This window comes from Amblyomma maculatum, chromosome 10 (assembly GCF_055883805.1).
Source record: "Amblyomma maculatum isolate TAMU_Amacu chromosome 10, ASM5588380v1, whole genome shotgun sequence".
Taxonomy (NCBI): Eukaryota; Metazoa; Arthropoda; class Arachnida; order Ixodida; family Ixodidae; genus Amblyomma; species Amblyomma maculatum.
The window spans coordinates 54955834-54975808 of record NC_139353.1 but is presented as its reverse complement, the minus strand read 5'-3'; the positions used below and the strand labels follow the sequence as shown (position 1 = coordinate 54975808).

Here is a 19975-nt window from a genome sequence, read left to right as displayed (position 1 = left end):
AATACTGTGAGACGGCTTTATTAACCAGGAGCGTTTGCTCATGCAGTGAGAGCTGTCGCCTAAATGAGGTAATGATTCACGTGAGATCTGCCAGAACTGTTGCTTCAAAGCTGTGTGGCAGGATCATTGCATACCGAATGAGCTGGGTTTATTATTCACCTTATCACGGGAGCACCCATAAATTACATTACGACTCTTTTTTTTTTTCCGCTTGAAAAGTGACACATGGCTGCGCAAGTAAGATGGTATAATACGTTAGTCCTAGAGGAGAGCTTTTAATAAAAAAAAAAGTGTGCTATGGCCTATGGGTTCTTGAAAAAAAAACGGTACGCCAGTAGCATATACAATTTAAATTTTCGAGTGCAGGTCGTTCTAGGATTGAATGTTCATGGCTGTTCGTTTCTCAAAAAGCTCATGTGTTACTTTCGGAAGTTTTGACTTAGCATATATGAGGTCAAGAATTATAATACGAAATATAATAGCATTTGAAGCGTCCCTTTTTCGATATCATGGTATTTTTCTTCTGTCAGTGATGAAAACCTACACTTTCAAAAACTACAACCTACAAAAACTATGAAGCACTGTTATACAAGTGTTGTGTCTGCGTGCGTGCCAGAGTGCACAAATTACAAGTATTCGCAAAGGCAATTAGCATATAGTTATAATGATGATTTTATTCATTCACACTTGCATTTTTGAATTTCTTGTTGCCGTTATTAAAGACGTTAAGCTGTGGACCCGCTTGAAGTGCTGCTGAGGGCTGTTCTAAAATATACCATCACACTATACTGGAGTGAGTATGGCTTCACTCGAGGGCTCTTTGCAAAGCATGGTTGATGTAAGGAAGAACGAGGTCACTGAACATATGTGGTGGAATAAACTTCCCCAGCACTTCGTTCACGACACCATCTATTTTCCCAAAACCATTAACAAAGAGGTGAACGTCGGAAACGTAAACAGGCACCATGGGGCCAACATTGGCAAATTTAACCTCTTCCTCTGCTACGCTGTGCCTCTCAATGCCAAGTTGCACTGTGAAGCGGAAAAGGCTGGCGCGTAGGGAAACGCTGCCTTCCGGTCCATGGCAAAACCGCCAGGGGACGTTTAACTTAACATCACCTGTGCTGATTAGGTCTAGTTGGAGCATGCGGTGCCCTCTCAGGCAGTAGGGAATAAGAGGTCCATAGCGGTCAATTCGGTCTAGACCAGTGATATTCACACCAGCGGTTTCAAAGCCAGGAAACGTTGGTGTGAAGTCCGGATCTCCGAAATGGATGTATCTTGGCAATTTTGTCATAACATTTTTCACTGCGTCTTCCAGGTTGATACTCGTGAAGTCACATTCTGTAGTAAAAAAAAAAGAATGAAAATCGAACATTACAAAGCTACCAACTCAATAATGTACAAATTAAAATGTTAAGTTATAAGCGCTATACTTGCCGCAATGAATTAGGCACTGCTATAAACCTTGACTAAATAGATGCACACCTACAGGGCGTGAGGACTGGCACAATAGCGAGGATACTCGTCTGGTATTGCTTTCGGGGGAGGGGCAGCATGATAAAATGACCTACATTTCTTGCTTTCCAATCATCCATATTTTGCTTTTGATTAAGCGCGTATATAAGGTACCGTACAACAAAACATCTCAGCAGTATTTTACCACAAATTTGGCAGCCAGTGGCACAACTCGCGCGTGGTAAATTTAACCAATTTTGTCTTGCTTTTTTGTGTGATAACCTGATAATATTTTGCGGGCTAAATTGGTTACGATGTATGCGCAAAGTAACTTTTGCTCTCTGTGAAAAAAGCAACGCAGTGACTGCAGTGCTTCGCGAAAGTAGAGTCCACACGGTCGGCTACGATCACTACTTTTTTCTATGAAAAGGCGGAACCCGACAAAAGTACTCTGCCAAGCATGCAACCAGATTATGACAGGTACTCTATGTAGATTTTGAAAACAGCTGCTTCAGCGCCAAAGAACACTTGCATGCTGTTATATCGATTCAGTCTATCTCATCACTTCTTTCGCAGCCCTGTGCATCCGCCACAGCAATTGAAGATCCATAGAACAAAGTCAGCAAACATATTTTCGTTCAAAAAAGGATAACAGCGTGATACTAACACTGTCAAGTAAATAAAGTTAGAGGAGCTGAAAAACAAAAAAAAAATGGGAACAATTGCGCTCCTCATTCATCGATATGAATCCACACTAATAGTGGCTTCCTTCTACGGCTATTCTTGTTTGGGTCCGGATTGTTTACTTCATCCTCTATAGCTAATCCCTTACTATGTGCCTCTCATACTTCGCACATTTTACATATTCAATTGAAGGCCTATACTAACGTAGGTCTTACGCCCCGCTTTACAACTCCGTAGAGGTGTCCCTGGGCGGTCCTCCTGCAGGACAGAGTACTGGGGATCCATGAGGGCCGGATCTGACTCAACTCTCTCCATGAGCTGTAACGTGACCCACCAACACGTCATCACTGCCCGGCCCTTTCATGGAGCAAGTACCAAGTGACGGCGGCACGCTCGTTATTTTTCGTGAAATGAGGTTCTTAATTTGTACCTGATAATTTTCCACACGCCAGAATGCCAATACTTTCAACATAAACGAACCTCATTCACATCAAATTAGCAATTTCAACACCTACAAAGGGCCCTTTTCTATGCTTGTCTTTACTGCCGTATGCTCCTAGTCATCGTATTGTTACCGCCACCTGAAAGAGTGTTGTGTTGTGTCGAGAATGACTCACAAACTCTTTGCACACCTTCTGTTATCGGCCGCTGAGTTCGTTCGCTATTCATATTTGAACGGTCCAGTTAGCGCATGCAGTCGAAGTGGCAGGTAAAAACGCGCACATGAACTCTATCAGCATCTTACCTCTATAAACCTCATCTCAGAGCAAAGGGCACCTCTCCACTGAATTTCTCGAATACAGAATGCTTGTTCCCTCAGAGGTACAGTTTTGGTCAAATGTCCTAATGCCAAAGAATTTTCGTCTCGGCCTCAAAATGGAGCCGCCACGCTATCATTAAAGGCCAAATTTATTTCAAATGCAAGGAAATGACTTTTTATTACAATGAGGAACTGCCTCATAGCATTTAACGGCTCTTTATACATTAATGGCGCGGTCCCGGCTTCATTTTGCTCAAGGCAAAAATCCTTTGGCTTCAGAAATTTTGACCAAGGATGTACGTCCAAGAAGTAAGACATTATGTTCGGCACATCATAGCCCCATAGCTGCTTTTGCATCATAGCGGATTTCGCACCACAAAATCTCAACATAACTAACAAGATAGGCAACAAAAGGCGGCGTTAGCAGTCCGGTGACACGAGTAGCTGCTTCAAGACGAATGTCAACATGCCACGTCAGTAGAATCGGGGGCGGGGCGCGTGTGCGTGTTGAAAATTCCTTCGAGACAAGATTGAAATTCTGTGTTAACATATGAGCAGGTGTAGGACTGTAGATTAAAATGAATGACAGGGAAACAACATCATCGCACTGAATGGGAATCACAGCGCAAAACGAAGTTTTCTAGCGTCCCAAAGATTTACCGCGCAGGGCGACAGGTGGTGTAACCTAACCCTAATCAGGCATCACTGCACTGTTCTCAGGACATATAAAATATTGCTCTGAGCTTTCGCGGTCGTCACCGGGCAATGCAGTACAATCGTGTGTTACCTCATTTCTTACCACATCGCCACATCTACCGAACTTCGTTCTTCTCCTCTTCCTCTTCTCTAGCGCAGAGCAGCAGACCCGGTACTCTTCTTTCTGGAGACATCTGTACCCATTTAATCAATAAGGTATTTCTCCGATTCTGGAATGCATGATGTCGTTGCCCCACGTTTTTGCAAACAAAAAGACTATCTCCTTACCGCTGGTTGTGAAAAGACCCGGAGAAACACCTAAGGCCATGAAAAGAAGAACAGCCAAACTATCCGCAGGAACCATGCCGGTCATGGACCTACGGAAAAAAATGAATGAAATTTGAAAATCAGCATGTGAATCACTAAAAATAGATTGTGCGAACCAAAAATAACACTCTGATTCTCATGGTTTAGTATATTCATCAATATGGCTAGCTGACTTTTTTTTCCAAGAGAATTTGAGCCCTGAAACAAATCAGAAAAAAACCTGCAGCAAAGACGTTCGGTTTCCACGACTGAGCCAGTATTTTGAATACACTTTAATATAGTACTGTACTTTGCTCTCATTTTAGTGATCGGCAGATGGCGCACTACCACCGCTCAATTATTTACTCGCTCAGAGGCTTTGCCGCATACACGTGCAATCCGATGGAAAATATTCTTGCGGTGGATTTAGAGGAGTAGCCAATAAGTGACCTTAGTATAACTTCTTGGGCAAGTTGGTGCTTGTTAAGCATTGTAATTTAAAGCGCATACAAACAACCACGCACAAACATTGTGATGTTCAAGCGCTGTAACTTTACGATTCTCGATTAGTGACCTATTTTGGGTGTACGCACTGGCTTACAATTCCTCCTTTGCACCTACAGCAAGAGTGTCAGAATTCTATTGGTGCAAATATTGGTGTGGTAAGATCTCGCACTTTTTTAACAAGATAGAACGATTGCCTTGTGGCAATCGGCACTTGCACACTTTAAGGCCATCCTGTGGGCGTGATGAATATATTGGTGTAGACGCAGAACGCAGCTGGCACCTTTAAAACTACACGGTATTAGTGAAATCACTCTAATTACATTAATATTCCTCACTAATAAAGAATCAGACTTTTCTGGCTTTAAGCTTCCGTACAAGTGATAAAAAATCGCGCTAAACAGCTAGAACGACTCACTTTTCGGTGCTCTTTCCTCAGGCAAGTTTCTTCAGTGCCGCCGAACGCTGAACTTGTTTTCCAGTGGATGTTCTTCAAATGTTGGAATACAGGCTCACAATATGCCTATACAGGCTCACAATATGCCTGTATATATCACAACTCAGGAAATGTTTCCGCAGTGGACAACTAAGAAACGAGACTAAAAAAACGCACGCCACTTTGTACTAGTGCCCTTCACACATATCGGATGAATGGCTCGACGAAGAACGCATCCGGCGCCTCCAAGAGCTCTAACAATCCTTTAGGCGTCCCATGGCTGTAGTGCATGTGCGATAATAAATATGCAATTATCTTGTATTTTGTACTAGAAATAGGGTCTCTCCAACGTGCCTTTGAAGTAGCAATATCATTTTCAGGCAATCAAAAACATCCGCCCGTGAAAGGAAGTGGCTCAAATAATTGTGCAGGCTGTTCCGTATTTAAAAGACAAGCCTCAAGGATCTTCTCTCTCCTCTCTTAAACGCTCGCTGAGGGGAAGTGCAGAGCTCATATCTAGGGATACTTCTTCCTTTATTAATTGATACTAGAATAGGCGCGAAAGGGGGTGTTGCTATTTGATTGGCCTGTCGAAAATATATCGTTCGCTCGACACGACAACATAAAAAAGACATCATCGGAATGAAATTGCCACGGTAGTGAGAAGATGCGCTGTCTGGATGCTGGAACCCATTTAGAGAATCCCATCTTGGTGCCGACGTTCATATGCTTAAAAAAGGCAAGTCACGAGACGTCCGGCATCTTTGTGATTCCTTGACATGGAGATAGCGTGCGCTCGGAAAAGAGCAACAGATTGTTTAAATTTTCGTTCAGGTCTCCAAAAAGCTCCTCTTCAAGGGTCCAGTGCTAGTTCCGAATAGCTGCTCTAGGTCGGTTTAATATTCTGAATAATATTTTGTTGACCGAAATGTGTTGGTTGGTCTGGTTGGTTTGTGGGGTTTAACGTCCCAAAACAACTCAGGCTATGAGAAACGCCGTAGTGGAGGACTCCAGAAATTTCGACCACCTGGGGTTCTTTAACGTGCACTGACATCGCACAGCACACGGGCGCCTTGCTTTTCGCCTCCATCGAAAAGCTGCCTCCGAGGCCGGGACTCGATTCCGCGTCCTTGGGAACAGTAGTCGAGCGCCGTGACGAAAATGAGTAAGAACTGCGAGCTGACATTTGCATCATGGCTGTGGCACAAACGAGTTTCGACCAAAATGAGTAAGAACTCGTTTGTGCCACATCATCATCACCATCAGCCTGACTATACCCACTGTAGGGCGAAGGCCTCTCCCAAATTTCTCCAATTAGCCCGGTTCTGTGCTAGCTGCATCCACATGACCCCTGCGACCTTCTTAACCTCATCCGCCCACCTAACTATCTGCCGCCCCCTGCTGCGCTTTTCTTCCCTTGGAATCCAGTTTGTTACCCTAAGCGACAATCGGTTATCCTCTCTTCGCAATGCATCTCATGCCCATGCCCACTTCTTCTTCTTAATTTCCATTAGAATGTCAGTAAATTGAGTTATTTCTCTGACCCACTCTGCACGCTTCCTATCTCTTAATGTTACTCCTACCATTTTTTGCTCCATAGCCCTATGAGTTGTCCTAAACTTAAGTAGAACCCTCTTGGTTAGCCTCCACGTTTCAGCCCCATAGGTGAGTACAGGTAAGATGCAACTGTTGTATACTTTCCTCTTAAGCGATACCGGTAAGCTGCCAGTCATAATCTGCGAGTGCTTAGCAAATGCGCTCCATCCCAATCTTATTATTCTTGCTATTTTTTTAATGCTAGTAGAATCAGGACAACGACGGCAATCAAGCAAAGTATCAAGCAGGGTTTCGGAAACGGTACTCTACTATTGATCATATCCATACCATCAACGAGGTAATAGAAAAATGCTCGGAATATAACAAGCCCTTAAACATAGCATTCATTGATTACGAAAAAGCATTTGACTAAGTTGTAACCTCGGCGGTGATGCAGGCATTGCGAAATCAGGGGGTAGACGAGCCGTACGTGAAAGTGCTGGAAGATATATATAGTGGCTGCACAGCAACCATAGTTTTGCATAAAGAAAATAACAAAATTCCCATAAAGAAAAGTGTTAGGCAAGGAGACACAATCTCCCCAGTACTTTTCACATCTTGCTTAGAGGAAGTATTCAAAGACTTGGAATGGGAGCAGTTAGGGATAAGGGTTGATGGAGAATACCTCAGTAATCGGTTATTTGCTGATGACATTGCCTTGCTAAGTAACTTGGAGGATGAACTGCAAATAATGATTGATGACCTAGACAGGAAAAATAGAAAGGTAGGTTTAAAAATCAATATGCAGAAGACTAAGGTAATGTTCAACAACCTCGGGAAGAAAGAGCAGTTTACGTTAGGTAGCGAAGCACTGGAAGTAGCAGGCGATTGTGTCTACTTAGGACTGGTAGTAACCACAGATCCGGACCATGAAACGGAAATAACAAGAAGAATAAGATTGTGCCACAGCCATGATGCAAATGCCAGCTCGCAATGCATATGATGGCCTATAGATACATGAATTATATCATTTAGAGTGCAACGTTTAGACGTGTCAAATTTCTCAGCCGTTGTTTCTGTCCTAGGCAGTGGAAGTGAAACTATGTTAATGCTTTTTTAGGTAAAATGTATGTTGTTAGCGAAATTGCGAGGAAGCTAGGCGTATGCAGAACTAAGATAAATATTTCAAGACTCCAGGTGGATATGTCGTTACATGTCCGATTGGAAAAGTTGGCGACAAGTTCTTTATTCATCCATACTAACCCTGAAGTATTCAGGGCAGTACTGGAGGAGGAACTGAGAGGCTGGAATTGTCCAACCCTCTTGTATTCAAGGCAGTAGTGCACATAATCTTAGTTCATTTAGGTTAGCAGCTAAAGCAAACCCAACCTTCTCTTCAATGTTTATCGGCATCTCAGCTTTTCATCTGACGTCATAAGCACTGGCTTGTACTAAAGTTCGTAACTTCACCTCAGGAAAAGAGAACAGTTAGAAATACGACAATCAAACAGGGCGCATTCGTCATAATAAAGCCATTAGTGTAACCTCAGTGCACGCTTTATTAGAGAGACGTTCAATGGAGGCCAAATGGCCGCTATTTCGTAGTGCAGAGCAGAGACAGCTTTAGCGGTGTAAGCCGGGACAGATAGCAATAAGTGATTAGATGTGCCTGCAACCTTTCGCTATGTTACATGCACCACAGTAAGACTGCCACTGTGGCAATGGTGCATGCCTACATTAAATAAGAAATATCGTAATCCCTCTCCTCTTTTAGGGCTTTTGTACCAAACGCGGCAGAGCCCAGCGGACCATGCACACACACCATTTCGTTTCTTCCGTAATATAATAACGTTCTCTGCTGAAGCGGCAGAGCCTCCGGTTGGACCCAAATGTGATTGACACGGTTCTGGTAAGGTACAGCCTTTGTCAAAAGTTTAGAGTCCAGAGAGTTTGCTTTTAAGCCGTGTATTATGACTTCTTTAACAATCGTGGAAGTCCTAGCCATTAGGGAGGGTAGGATGAAAACTATTCTTGCCTTCAGGAAGTTTGTAAACCTGGAAATGCATTACGAACCATTTAGTGGGGCTCAGAAGTCAACCCCCTTGACTCTAAACTTTTGACAATGGGTGTACATCTGGTCTAGGTTTGATGTAGTCCACCCTTACCACATATCTGAACAGCGCCATCGTTAGGTCATACCTGACATACGTACACCTCTGACATAAAGAAAAACAAAAACGTGGGACCCCACAATACGTTCTGGCTAAATATTTTAGTCGAAAAGTGTTTAGGAGCACTGCAATTTCTTTTCTAGGATCGATGTCTGAAAGATAAAGGTAAGGTGCGTAACAAAAATTAATCCTTCAGTTGAACAGACACAGTTATAAGTGATAAAATTACCAAAATGTAGCGAAGATTTACATTGTATATTTGAGAAAAATGAAAGCTCATTATTCGTTAAACCTTCAGTCATATGCTGGAAATTCTAGGCACTCACTAAATATTACGGACTTGGACGATATTTGCGTGCATAGCGCATGACCAAACACCGTTTATCACTGGCATATCGTCAATGAGAACGACAGCTTTGTTTTCATACTAAAAAAACTAAGTGTTCAATGCCGTACTGTGAACACATTTCCCGAAGTATGCATGAACGATAAAACAGAAAAATATTATGCCTACTCTTTACAGAGAATAGCACTAATGTGGGATGAATAGTGTCTCAGTATTGGATATGCTAATGAAGAAGTGCTTGAGTCTGTGGCATGCCCCGTAGACAGTGCGGTAATTGGCAATGGGAACAGATAAACATAAAAGATTTTGAGAAGATATTTTTAAAAAAAATTTTAAAAATAACATTTCTAGTGGTTTTGTTGGCTTCGGATGTTGCAGCGATGCCCGTAAAGCCCTCACTAGTTTTCGCTATCCTCCGCGCCGTGCAGCACGAGCAGCTTCCGCTTCTACAGGCACTTTTTTTTTAGGTACAGCTGAAAGTCCATATGCATATCCCGCAATCGGTTCGCCTAGTCGTCATCTGTCGGAATCATTATGCTCATGTGGAGAGCGAAGGAAATAGCATGTTAATGCATATTCCTGCTATTTTCGATCTCGCATACGCACCCTGGATCGGCTTTAATCCCGATCTCTGCACTCGCTCTAGAGGGCCGATGAACGGCTCGGCAGCCCTCATCTGAGGTGTCATTGCCTAACACGTATTGTAGCAAAGCTTAATCATACACCAAGAAATCTCGAACTAAGCCACAGGACATCAGCAACACTACAATTAAACCCAACCACACTACAAGTAGCTTCACAGCGCAATTTGACCCAATTTGTCGATGGGCTCTGTCTTTTAGGTAAGACCTGCGACCGTCTTATGACGAAAAAATCAGCCTTCCTACCCACCGCTGAGAAGCTCTTAACTGCTGAACGCAACCTCGAGAAGGCATCCACAGTCTTGCGAGATCCATGCGCTCTAGAGGCTTCCGCAACCCGGCGCTCCACCCTGCGAGCTCCTTCAGCAAATTTCACGCACCACTGGTCCTAGTGCATCGCACATGCAAACATATATCCGTACTCTGTTTTCAAACGGCATCTGGCTGCCCTTGAACTGACCTGCCAAATGCGAGTGACCTCACCGCACATCTACGTGACGTCGCTCCAGTCGCCTTTGCTCTCGACTCTCCTAAGCCACTGAATTTTATTCTGAGCTCGGCTCTTTTCGGCACCGTCTCACTTGCATTCTCGAGCCATACAGGCTGCGCGTTTTTTTGCCAAATGGCAAAACGGATTTGCCACGTCTGCGGATCCGGGCGGAGGTAGATAAAGGGGCACTTTGTGTGGGAAAGCGTGCGTCGGCAACTAGCAGCAGCTTGACGAGTAGCTCGGGATCTTCTCGAGATTGACTCGTTCGGTGGACGACACCTGCGGTTTAGTCAAGGAATATTGCAACGGCATCAGGGAGCCTCTGCCATTTCGCTAGCATCGCATACTGGCCAGGATCTCCCAGCGGACTTCGTACGATATACTGTGTGGAATTCCGTCATTTTTTGTGAGCTGTCCCTCCACTGGACTGCCAGCGAGACCACAAGTTGGTGCGTCATGTTGGGGGGTTTCTAGCGGGACTCTAGCTTTGCTTTTGACACTGACTGTCACGGAACCAGCACATTCCCTCTCACGCCTCCAAGACTAAGAAGACCGAACCTCTGAAACTGTTGAGTCTCGCAACGAGTGTGCGCGAGTATAAGGAGAGGCACCCTCCACCCTGAAGGTGGTCCGCAGCACTTCATAATGGACTGTATGTTTTTCAAATGTTGTAGACTATTGTGTTCCTGCAAATGCCGATAGCAGATTTATACTAGCCGGCAAGCACTACCGGAACATCTTTGCGTTCTGTACGCTCTTTTATTGTGTATCAAGAGGTTGTGTCAATTATGGTCTGGAACTAAGCCGGCAGGAAGAATATTAGAATGGAAATTACGCACTAGAATATAAGGGGCGAGTTTTTATGTACACTTTCTATATTACATGCACAAAAAACTGCAAAAAGACATAACGACAGACACTAAAATTTTATTGCTCAGGCACCCATCTTGTATAATTTCTCTTCTTCTCTCACATGTTTGCCGGGTAACAGTTTCTAAAGCACCTCATTGTCTCCTCGTAGCACACTTCGCATGGCGGAGTCGAAATTCTGAGAGAAAGCATTCACCCACAAGCTCTGGAACATTGTTGGGAATAGCTTGTTCATCACAAAGCTCAAACTTTTGCCACCTTGTCCAAAACCCTTCAGAATGAACTCGACGATGTACGTCATGACAGGAAACACCGGAATTTCGCTGCTCAACCCCAGAAACATTCCACGACTGCCTTTCATACCAACGCCAAAATGTGCTGTGAAGCGCGAGTACTCAGCGTGTAGGGTTGCAGTGCCTTCTTGTCCAGAACAAATCCTCCAGAGAACAGTGAGGTCGACTGCTCCAATGTTGATGAGATCTACCTGGACCATGTTTGTACCTTTCCTGCAGTAAGGAATCACTGGCCCATATCGCTGAATCTTGTTCATGCCAGTCACGTTGAGGTGTCCGATTTCTAAGCCATGAAGTAAATTGTCGAAGCCTCGCGAGCCCATCGGAATAAAAGCTTTTGGCAGCTTCTCTAGCAGTTTGTCAATTTCTTCGTCGAGGTCGATGTCTGGTAGGTTACATGGTGTATCTGGAAATAACACCATGTTAAGGAGTTAAGGAGTTAAGGAGCATTTAAAATAATTGCTTTTATTTTCCGAGGATTCTATAGCTGTCGTTTTAAATAACAGCATGCACGGCTCCCGTCGAATTGTGTTCAGGGCTTTAAGCATAAATAGTGGATGCCAAGAAACTGAATTTGCAGGCCTTCAACTGTCACCTGCTTAAACCAAAGATATAACATTTTGCTTTCTGTAAAATGCCCACTCAACAAATCTCGTAAAGAATATATTCGAACCACGTGTAAAATAGCAAACTGTTGTGTTATTGTTTAAACGGACATAAGGACAATAATGCATCCTTGAGGATGGTCCCTATAATGTTTGAAAAATTTCTCTCCAGGACAAAGACTGTACAAACCAAGTGCTTGGTTGTGTTGTGCCGTTATTTGCATCGACGAAATATAGCAGATGAGTTTTTGATAGGCCCCTAAACTCACAAATACGATGCGTACATCTCCTTTCGTGATAGCATTTGAATTATCGATATAATGGTTGAATGAAGTTAAGTAGGCGCTCAGACTTCTCCCCAGTGCATCACATCGGGCTGGGGAAGCAGCCCTGATGTTATCTATAGCAGCGCTACGTAGTAAGCAAAGGCTGAGTTGGTTAAAGGCAAAAAGACGATGCTACCGCCTATACTGCTCGTTAACAGTTGCTTCGTAGCATCGCATGTCTCACGACAGCATGTGGGTGAAACGAGCGGAGGTCTAAAGATTTGGTAATAATGATGTCCTTATGAGGTTCTTTGTACTTCAATGGCGTATTGAGGAGATCTAACTTGTAATCTCTTATTAAGACGTTATTCTGAATGCTATAGCGAAACCATTTCACATGCTTTACCTAAAAACTTCACGTATTCTAATTGTTGTACATCGTCCATATTTAAAAACAAAAACTTAATCAGCGTCCCTGAGAAATGATGGAAGACAAGGTGCTGAAAACATGGTCGGAGCAGTGAGCATAACTGCGCCACCATTGAAGTATGGAGGATATTCGACGTAGGCATAATCTTTCTGCCTAATAGATTTCCACTAATTACATCTAAATTTATACCGGGAAACAGCTTGGAACAAGTTTCACACTTTTCTGATTCTATATATGCAGACGAATACAGTGGTGCACAGACTCACCTTGGAGTAGACTGGCTTCAACGCCTAGAGCGATGACAACGGCAGCAGCCAAGAATATCATAGCCGCGATACTGGCTTGTTGTCTACAGGAAGAAAAGCGCTGCTGTTAGTGTCGTATGAGAGCAGCAAACGCGCTGCGGCCTCGAAGAAATCTAGCGGGAAATTTGGTTTGAGAGGCAACATCTACATCAGAAAGACGTGCTGATGGTCCTGATGATGCCTGATTAGTGGCATTAAGAAACATGCCGCAATTTTGGGTTATAGGCGCATGGTTCCTTCGTTTCTTTATGAAAATTTGTCTTTGCAGAACAATCGTCCGCATGACCAGCGTCCGTCATATTTGTTAAACTAGGCACACTAAGAGACATTTCTTCAAAAATCTCGGAAAAAACAAACATTGGTTGCCGGCTGGAATATGCTATCTTATTTTCTGTAATAATTTCCGTACTTAAAAATTATTGCAATCACGCCCACTCTCATATGCTAATTTTGTTTTTGTAGACATTATTTTTATTGTACCGTCTTTCCGTACTTACATAAATATGTTACTTTGAGGCACTATAGTGCTAAATTACTCAGATTAGATATATTTCCGCGTGCCTGTCGGGACCGAGCAAGAAGAGGACGAACCTGAGTTGAGTGTGTGGAACTGATCCGTTCAGTGTTCGCTGCCTTGTACTCGTTACAATATGATTCTTTTAAACACGCTTTTCCTCGTATATTATGGCTCTTCAGATAAATCTTTGTTAAAAGTATGATACCTTTACTCACGAAAATTAACAGGGTATAAATTGATCCACGGCTACAATTTTTGTATAGATGTGTATAAAAATTCACCTCTGGCATTTTTCTTCAGGATTTAGAAGATCCGCAAGTAACTCAGAGAACTTGAAGATAAAGAAGGAGGAATGCCAAGAACTTAAACAATTTATTTCAAATTAAAACAATTTTTGTAGCAGTGCAGTCACACCACTGTAAAATGCAACGTTGAAGGGTCGCGCATCTGTAATATCAAAATTCGGCAAACTCTATGGTAAAGAGATTACCTTGATCGTCTGAAAGTTCCGCATGAAAATTGAGCAAAATCGCCAGTGTTCCCGCAGTTTCCGTTATAAATCGCTTCGGCCTGTAGTATTACAGGAATAAAACGCTACCACAGTTACCTTTCACAGTCATTTGAATGAGAACTACAGCCTGTCTTTGCCTCCTAGTGCATTGGAGCAGCTACCACTGAGTTACACGAAGCATGTGTTGTGCGCATGTTGGTAAATTCCAGTGTCATCGGTTGTTGCCCACAACCTACTTTATTTGGAATTGGTAAAAATTTCTAGACTCCACCTACAAAGTGCATTTTGTCGAAAGAGACTAATTTATTTTTCTATTGCAGATGCAAATGCAGCGTTTATTTTCCACTTATGTCTACACTTCCAACTGTTTAGTGGCATAGTACAGAAGATCAAGAGTATTTCGATCCCAAAGCTGAATAATGGAGCGCGATTAGGGCCTGCGTATATTCGAGACGTGCACGCGTGTGTAATAGGTTATCGGTCTGAGTTCATGTTCTTTGCTTTCTTAATCCTCTACGCGAATGGTTTCATTATATGGCCGCAGGTCCCATACTACATTGGAGTCTGACCATACGTTTCCTAAGTTTTACTTTTATTTTCTTTAATATACCATGAATACATCATGATCCAAGTCCCTGTGAAAATGCCGAAGGTGCTCTCACATCAAGTGTCACAACATGCTACGCAACTAGAACAACACCGGTGTATATCTGAAGGAGTCGACGTGCTGCTGCACTCTAAGCCGGGTTCTTCTAAGCTACCTCTCAAGCGCGTCGAGAATTACATACGTGAGCATGGATTTCCGTGCTTCCATCGGACAAAGAAGGTGGTTTTGCCGTTTCCTCTTTTGACCTATACTCTTCTAAGGCCAATGAGGCTGTGCCATCCGTTTTTGACTTGCGTGAGGATGTGGCTATACTAAAAGTAAAAGCCAAAGCTAAGAAGATGTGCAACCAGTTCAACCTCAGTAAGCTTGCCAAGGCAATAGCAGAGTCAAAGAAAGATTTCTTAGACGTTTTCTTCAGCGTTAAAACCCATAAACCTGAACAGCCGTTCAGGGTTATCATATCTGAAACTGGGACTTGGCAGAAAACTGTTTCCCTATATTTGCAAGAAAAGTAAACCTGTTAAGAAATGACGACCCTTTCAGTGTTAAGAATTCTGACGAAATCATAGTTTGTCCGAGACGTGCCTGATGGAAACATTAATGCATTTTCTGTTGACACAAAGGATTTGTATTACTCGTTGCCAAATGACAAGGTACTCTGCTGTGTTGAGGAGTGCATTGAAGATTTCGGGTGTGTTGCTTTTCAAAACACAGCGGGTGTATCAGTGGGTAGCTTCCTTGAACGTTTAGCATTTTACTTGAAATCAACATTAATCAACTGGAAAGGTAAACCATACCTTCAGAAGGACGGTATATGCATCGGTCCATGCCTGGCGCCGGTTTTAAGCAACATGTTTTTATCTAAACTTGACAAGACTGTTATCAGTCGCCTTGATGGTATGGACGTGTTGCAAATCTTTAGATTTGTTGACGATTTCTTAATTCTTGTTAACAGTGACTCTGGCTCATTAGAGTCAAAGGCCATCAACATTTTGACCGTCATGAAGGAATGTTTTGACCCACTGGTTTTAACCACTGAATTGCCAGTAAATGACACTATCAGGTTTCTAGACCTCATCTTCACCTTCCATCCTAATCGCATTTGCTGGGCCTACCAGCCTCGAAGTAATAAACCTGTACTGCCGCATCATTCCGCACATTCAAAACTCGTAAAAAGAGCCATCGTCAGCATGTGTTTCCAGAACTCTCTGAAAAAGTCGTGTACCCACAAGATAACTGAAAGTTTTAAAGAGCAATCCACAAGGTTGACTAATGCTGGGTACCCTGCCGATGTCCAGGTATCTGTCGCCGAGAAACTTCTGAGAAAATTCAATAGTAATCAGTGTCAACAGCCTCCGTTGTCCGATGGAAGAAAACGCTTTGTTGTTATGCCGTATATGCACAGAATTTCACATAATCTAAAGAGAATTGGACGTAGGGCAAACACAACTGTCGTATTTTCAGCTCCAAAAAAACTCGCTTCCTTGTGCAAGATTGGCAAATCAAACAGTAACGGAGCACGAGCTTGCACGACTCGTCATCTGAAGCCTTACGTCAGTTGCATTGAAGGTGTTGTGTACAAGATACCTTTATCATGCGGTGGCCACTACATCGGACAGACAGGACGGTGCCTAAATCAGCGATTAATGGAACACGCACGTAACGTCAAGAATGGGAAGGGTAGTACTCTTGTTGATCATATTCTTTCTTGTGAATCGAAAACTTGCAAACCGTACTTGGAACAAACAGTTGTGCTAGCAAGAAATTTTGACATGACCACGCGAACGATAATTGAAGCTGAGAAGATAAATGCTTGCGGAGACACTTGTGTTAGCACTCCTTCTATTAGTTTATGCGATAAAGAACTCGCTTTTCTCCGGCGGTGATACTGTCAGCACAAGTGATTTCCTATCTTTGGCGTATAAATGTGCTGCATGTCTGAAATAAAGATTGTTGGAAGTTAGCGCTCGTGTTGTTCGTTCTTCTCGTGTGTCCTGTCTGCTTTGCGCTACAGTCTCGCTATGTTCACGCACCAACAAGCCCAAAAAGCCACCCTTTTTAAGTTATTCCAGAGTGGAATCTATTGATGTGAGCCATGGGAAAGCGCGCTGCGTGAAGGTTGGAACGTTTAAGCCCTAGTTTGTTCTTGGACATTACATGATAGCGAGCAGGGTGTGAATGGCTAACTGAGATGCTAACAGCACGGCGACTGACGTCATGCCATTCGCGTTTTTAGTGCGAACGAGGGCTCTTTTTGCCAGCGGTAGCCGGAATTCTTTATTTATTTCGTACCGCATTTGGATATCTCAATAGGTAATTTCACAGACTTAATTAAAGATCTTTTAGAACTTGGCAAATTCAGAGGTTTAAGTCTTCAAGAAAATAGATGGTGACGTGAACGCCATAAAAATAAACAGCCCCGGCAATAGGAGGCTTCTGAGAAAGGTGAGATAACTTTAGAGAAAGAATTTTTCTTACGAAGTTGCAGAGTATTTTGTTTTTCAGTGCACACTGATCAGTTAGTGCCTCGTCGAAAAACATGTTCTGTATCACTAATATCGCACACCACACGGGTGCGCTGCTTTCCGCCTGCATCAAAAAGCGGCCGCCGCTGCAGGGATTGAATCCCGTATCCTCGGGCACAGTAATTTAGAGTCCTAAACACTGCATATCCACTGAGGGGCTATTCAAATATTTTCCTCACTGCGCATTGCAGTACCTTTCAATGAATGCATTATTAACTTTACCCTATTTATGCTAATACAGCAGAGGAATGTTGAGAATCTCGCAACAGTTTTATGACACCGAGATATGCTGACGTTTTCGCGGGTTAACAACAGCCGAATGTCGATATGCCTAACGTTGAGATATTCGGCCACGTAAACCAAAATGGTCTATAATCCTGATCTCTAGCACACATAAATTAATAAACTAGAATAAAATAATAAAATTCTTCCTTTTTTGTCATTGTCGTACTGAAGTTCTGGCACAAATATTGAAAATTACGAGCACCACATGCATGATAAACCAACTCTCCTGAATGCGATAGCTGCAGAGCATAACTCGTAGAATTACTTACGTTTTGGAGTTCTGAGTGCTAGCGAGTGGCTGGAAAGTTGTTGTGCGTTTTTCGAAAGCAAATATAGCTACCAGACCACCAGATGACGCGTAATAAAGTAAGGATACGGTTTGAGGTGAGCTGGTTATAAAGCGCCGAGGACCCCACGGTACCGCCGATAAGCCGCCGGTAGTTGTTAACTCTCATGCCACTCTCTGATACCGGCGCTCTTTACGTGTACCGGACATGCCACATCCGCTTTGAATGCCTGCACTCGAGCGTATAAGCGTTATTGGAAGAAGCACCAAAGGCAGCCACGCAGAGTGGAAACAATTAGGGATGTGGCTTTTTTTTCTCCTATGTGTTTGTGCATAAAATGAAACCAAATTTTCTTCTATCGTTCTTTAACCGTCCTTTAAAAACAATAGTGCAGGTGCACAGCCCGATGCCTCGTTTTTTATTTTTTCTTAATATGAACCTGGGCAAGTTTTACACTGGGTTGCCTGCACGCCTGACGTGGAACGTCTTCGCCAAAATGCTCGGAGCAAGGCAGTGGTGCAGCTGCCTACTTCACTGATTCCGATTCCCAGCTTTGAGTCTAAACGTGTTGGCGTAGCTATCGGTACCAGTTGGTGTTTAAATATCAGAGATTAGCGGGGACATCGGAGTCTGCTCCTAAGAGTCGAGTGTGAAAACCGGCTTACATAACCTCGGCTTCTACCTTCCCTTTCTTGAGCTTTCTAATACTGCGTAGTTCTGCACTTGAGAACCCGCCCCACACTTCCTTCGGGCTAGCGCTGTGAAGCTGCGATCTTAATTATGTGACTTCTGCAAGAGTGCTGGTGAGTTTATACTGTCGACTGAAACTGTGCCAACAATTTCTGGCGCAGTGCGCTGTGCGGCTGTTTAAGCGCCTGCTCTGCAGCTGCCCCGAATGTATACAGGGGCAATTGGGGTTTATGGATTTGTCGTCAAGTGCACACGAGGGCTCCTCTATGACCTGGATCACCGCAAAAGAGTTTATTTCTATTTTGACATCACCAATCTTCATTCGCACCCAAACCTTCCTTTTTCGTCCCTCTTCACAATATCCCAGAGTGGAGTAACAGGAAAGGGTCTCTGACTGCTGGGCCATCTGTGCGCTTTTCCTTTCTTTAACTTTATCTTTCTTTATACATATATATATATATATATATATATATATATATATATATATATATATATATATATTACTGTAGGGGGTGTGTTTATTCAGTCCACGCAGAGGGATTCAGCTGCTCAGGATGAATTCGCAGCGGAGCGTCAGACGTACCGAATCACGAAGACAGCGACCAACTTCTTCGTCCTCGAAAGCGCCAGCACGGGATGCATGTCAGTGGCAATAACGATGAAGATTAGCTCACTACAGCTTCCCCCCGGGTAGAGACGGAGCCATCCTGGCGACTCATGGAGCCGAAAGGACAGACGGATCGTAGTATGGCTTGATTCGGTCCACATGAACTATTTCGCGACCACGGCGACGCAAGTCCGCAGAGGTCGTAACGGGCTCGGCTACGTAGTTGACAGGAGATGTTTGTCGAACCTATTGTCGAACCGGCTCGTACCGGCTCGACAATAGCCAAACCAGTTCGAAGAGGCTAAAAAAAAAGAAAGTTCGGGCGTATTTTTTACTCCACAATTTATTTACCAAGTTTTCTTTCCTCTTCCCGCATATTAAATGCTCAAAGTTAATATAGTAGTCCGTCTATTGTTTTGTCGTCATATCTGACGGGCTGCACTTGCTTGTACCGACCTCAGCAAAATGTTTTTAATGAATGACCGACAATTCGATTGGGATTTGGGAAAATAACGATTATTTTCATTGGTATATAAATAGCTAAATCTCTCACGTGGCGTAAGAAAGTGAAAAATGTTTCCTGCTGCGCTTTTAAGGTGCGAAACTTCACGTGATTTTTTTTTTAGATGTAAACCTTCACCAGTACATGCACAACTAAATGACGTTGAAATGAAATGAAGCTCAAACCAAGCACATGCCCCAAGACAAAAGATTCATGCGGCAATATGCTTACCTTCGATCTTGTCATCTTTTTCAATGAATGATTTTTCAAAATGGTTGTGATGTTGGCGGTGTGTTTAGTGGCGTTCGGAAATAAACGGGAAGAGCGCTTTTCAAGCAGCGATAAACAAAACAATAATGAATATAGGTTGCCAGCAAAATGTGGTTGAAACCGTGCACAAGCCTGTTCGGAATTGTTCCTGTGGTTTTGGTTCAGTTCCGCGATGGCAGAAAGAGTTCTGGTTCGGTTCGCTTCGGGTTCTGGGCGAAAATTGTGTTTCAGTTGCGGTTTTTGGTTTTGTTCCGGCTCCGATTCAATACCCTGATCTCCAGTGCTATGAAAAGTGAAGCAAAAACCATGCACCTTTAGTTTTTTTAAAGGGCGGACAATTGCCAAAAGGTCGACTAAATAATAGGACCGAATTTTTG

General features: G+C 43.3%; 2 protein-coding genes across 2 annotated transcripts; both read right to left on the bottom strand.

The window, feature by feature from the left end:
* Positions 1-727: 727 nt before the first annotated feature.
* On the bottom strand, positions 728-3968 carry LOC146176514 (uncharacterized). Its single transcript, XM_084580990.1, has 2 exons — positions 3887-3968; positions 728-1344 (listed from the first exon to the last, which is right to left on the bottom strand). Exons 1-2 carry the CDS (start codon positions 3960-3962, stop codon positions 806-808), a joined length of 615 nt encoding a protein of 204 aa, XP_084437116.1. The 5' UTR covers positions 3963-3968; the 3' UTR covers positions 728-805.
* Positions 3969-10947: 6979 nt separating this feature from the next.
* LOC146176513 (uncharacterized) lies at positions 10948-17587 on the bottom strand. The gene is made up of 3 exons (XM_084580989.1): positions 17512-17587; positions 12759-12841; positions 10948-11597 (listed from the first exon to the last, which is right to left on the bottom strand). Exons 2-3 carry the CDS (start codon positions 12817-12819, stop codon positions 11023-11025), a joined length of 636 nt encoding a protein of 211 aa, XP_084437115.1. The 5' UTR covers positions 12820-12841; positions 17512-17587; the 3' UTR covers positions 10948-11022.
* Positions 17588-19975: the final 2388 nt, after the last annotated feature.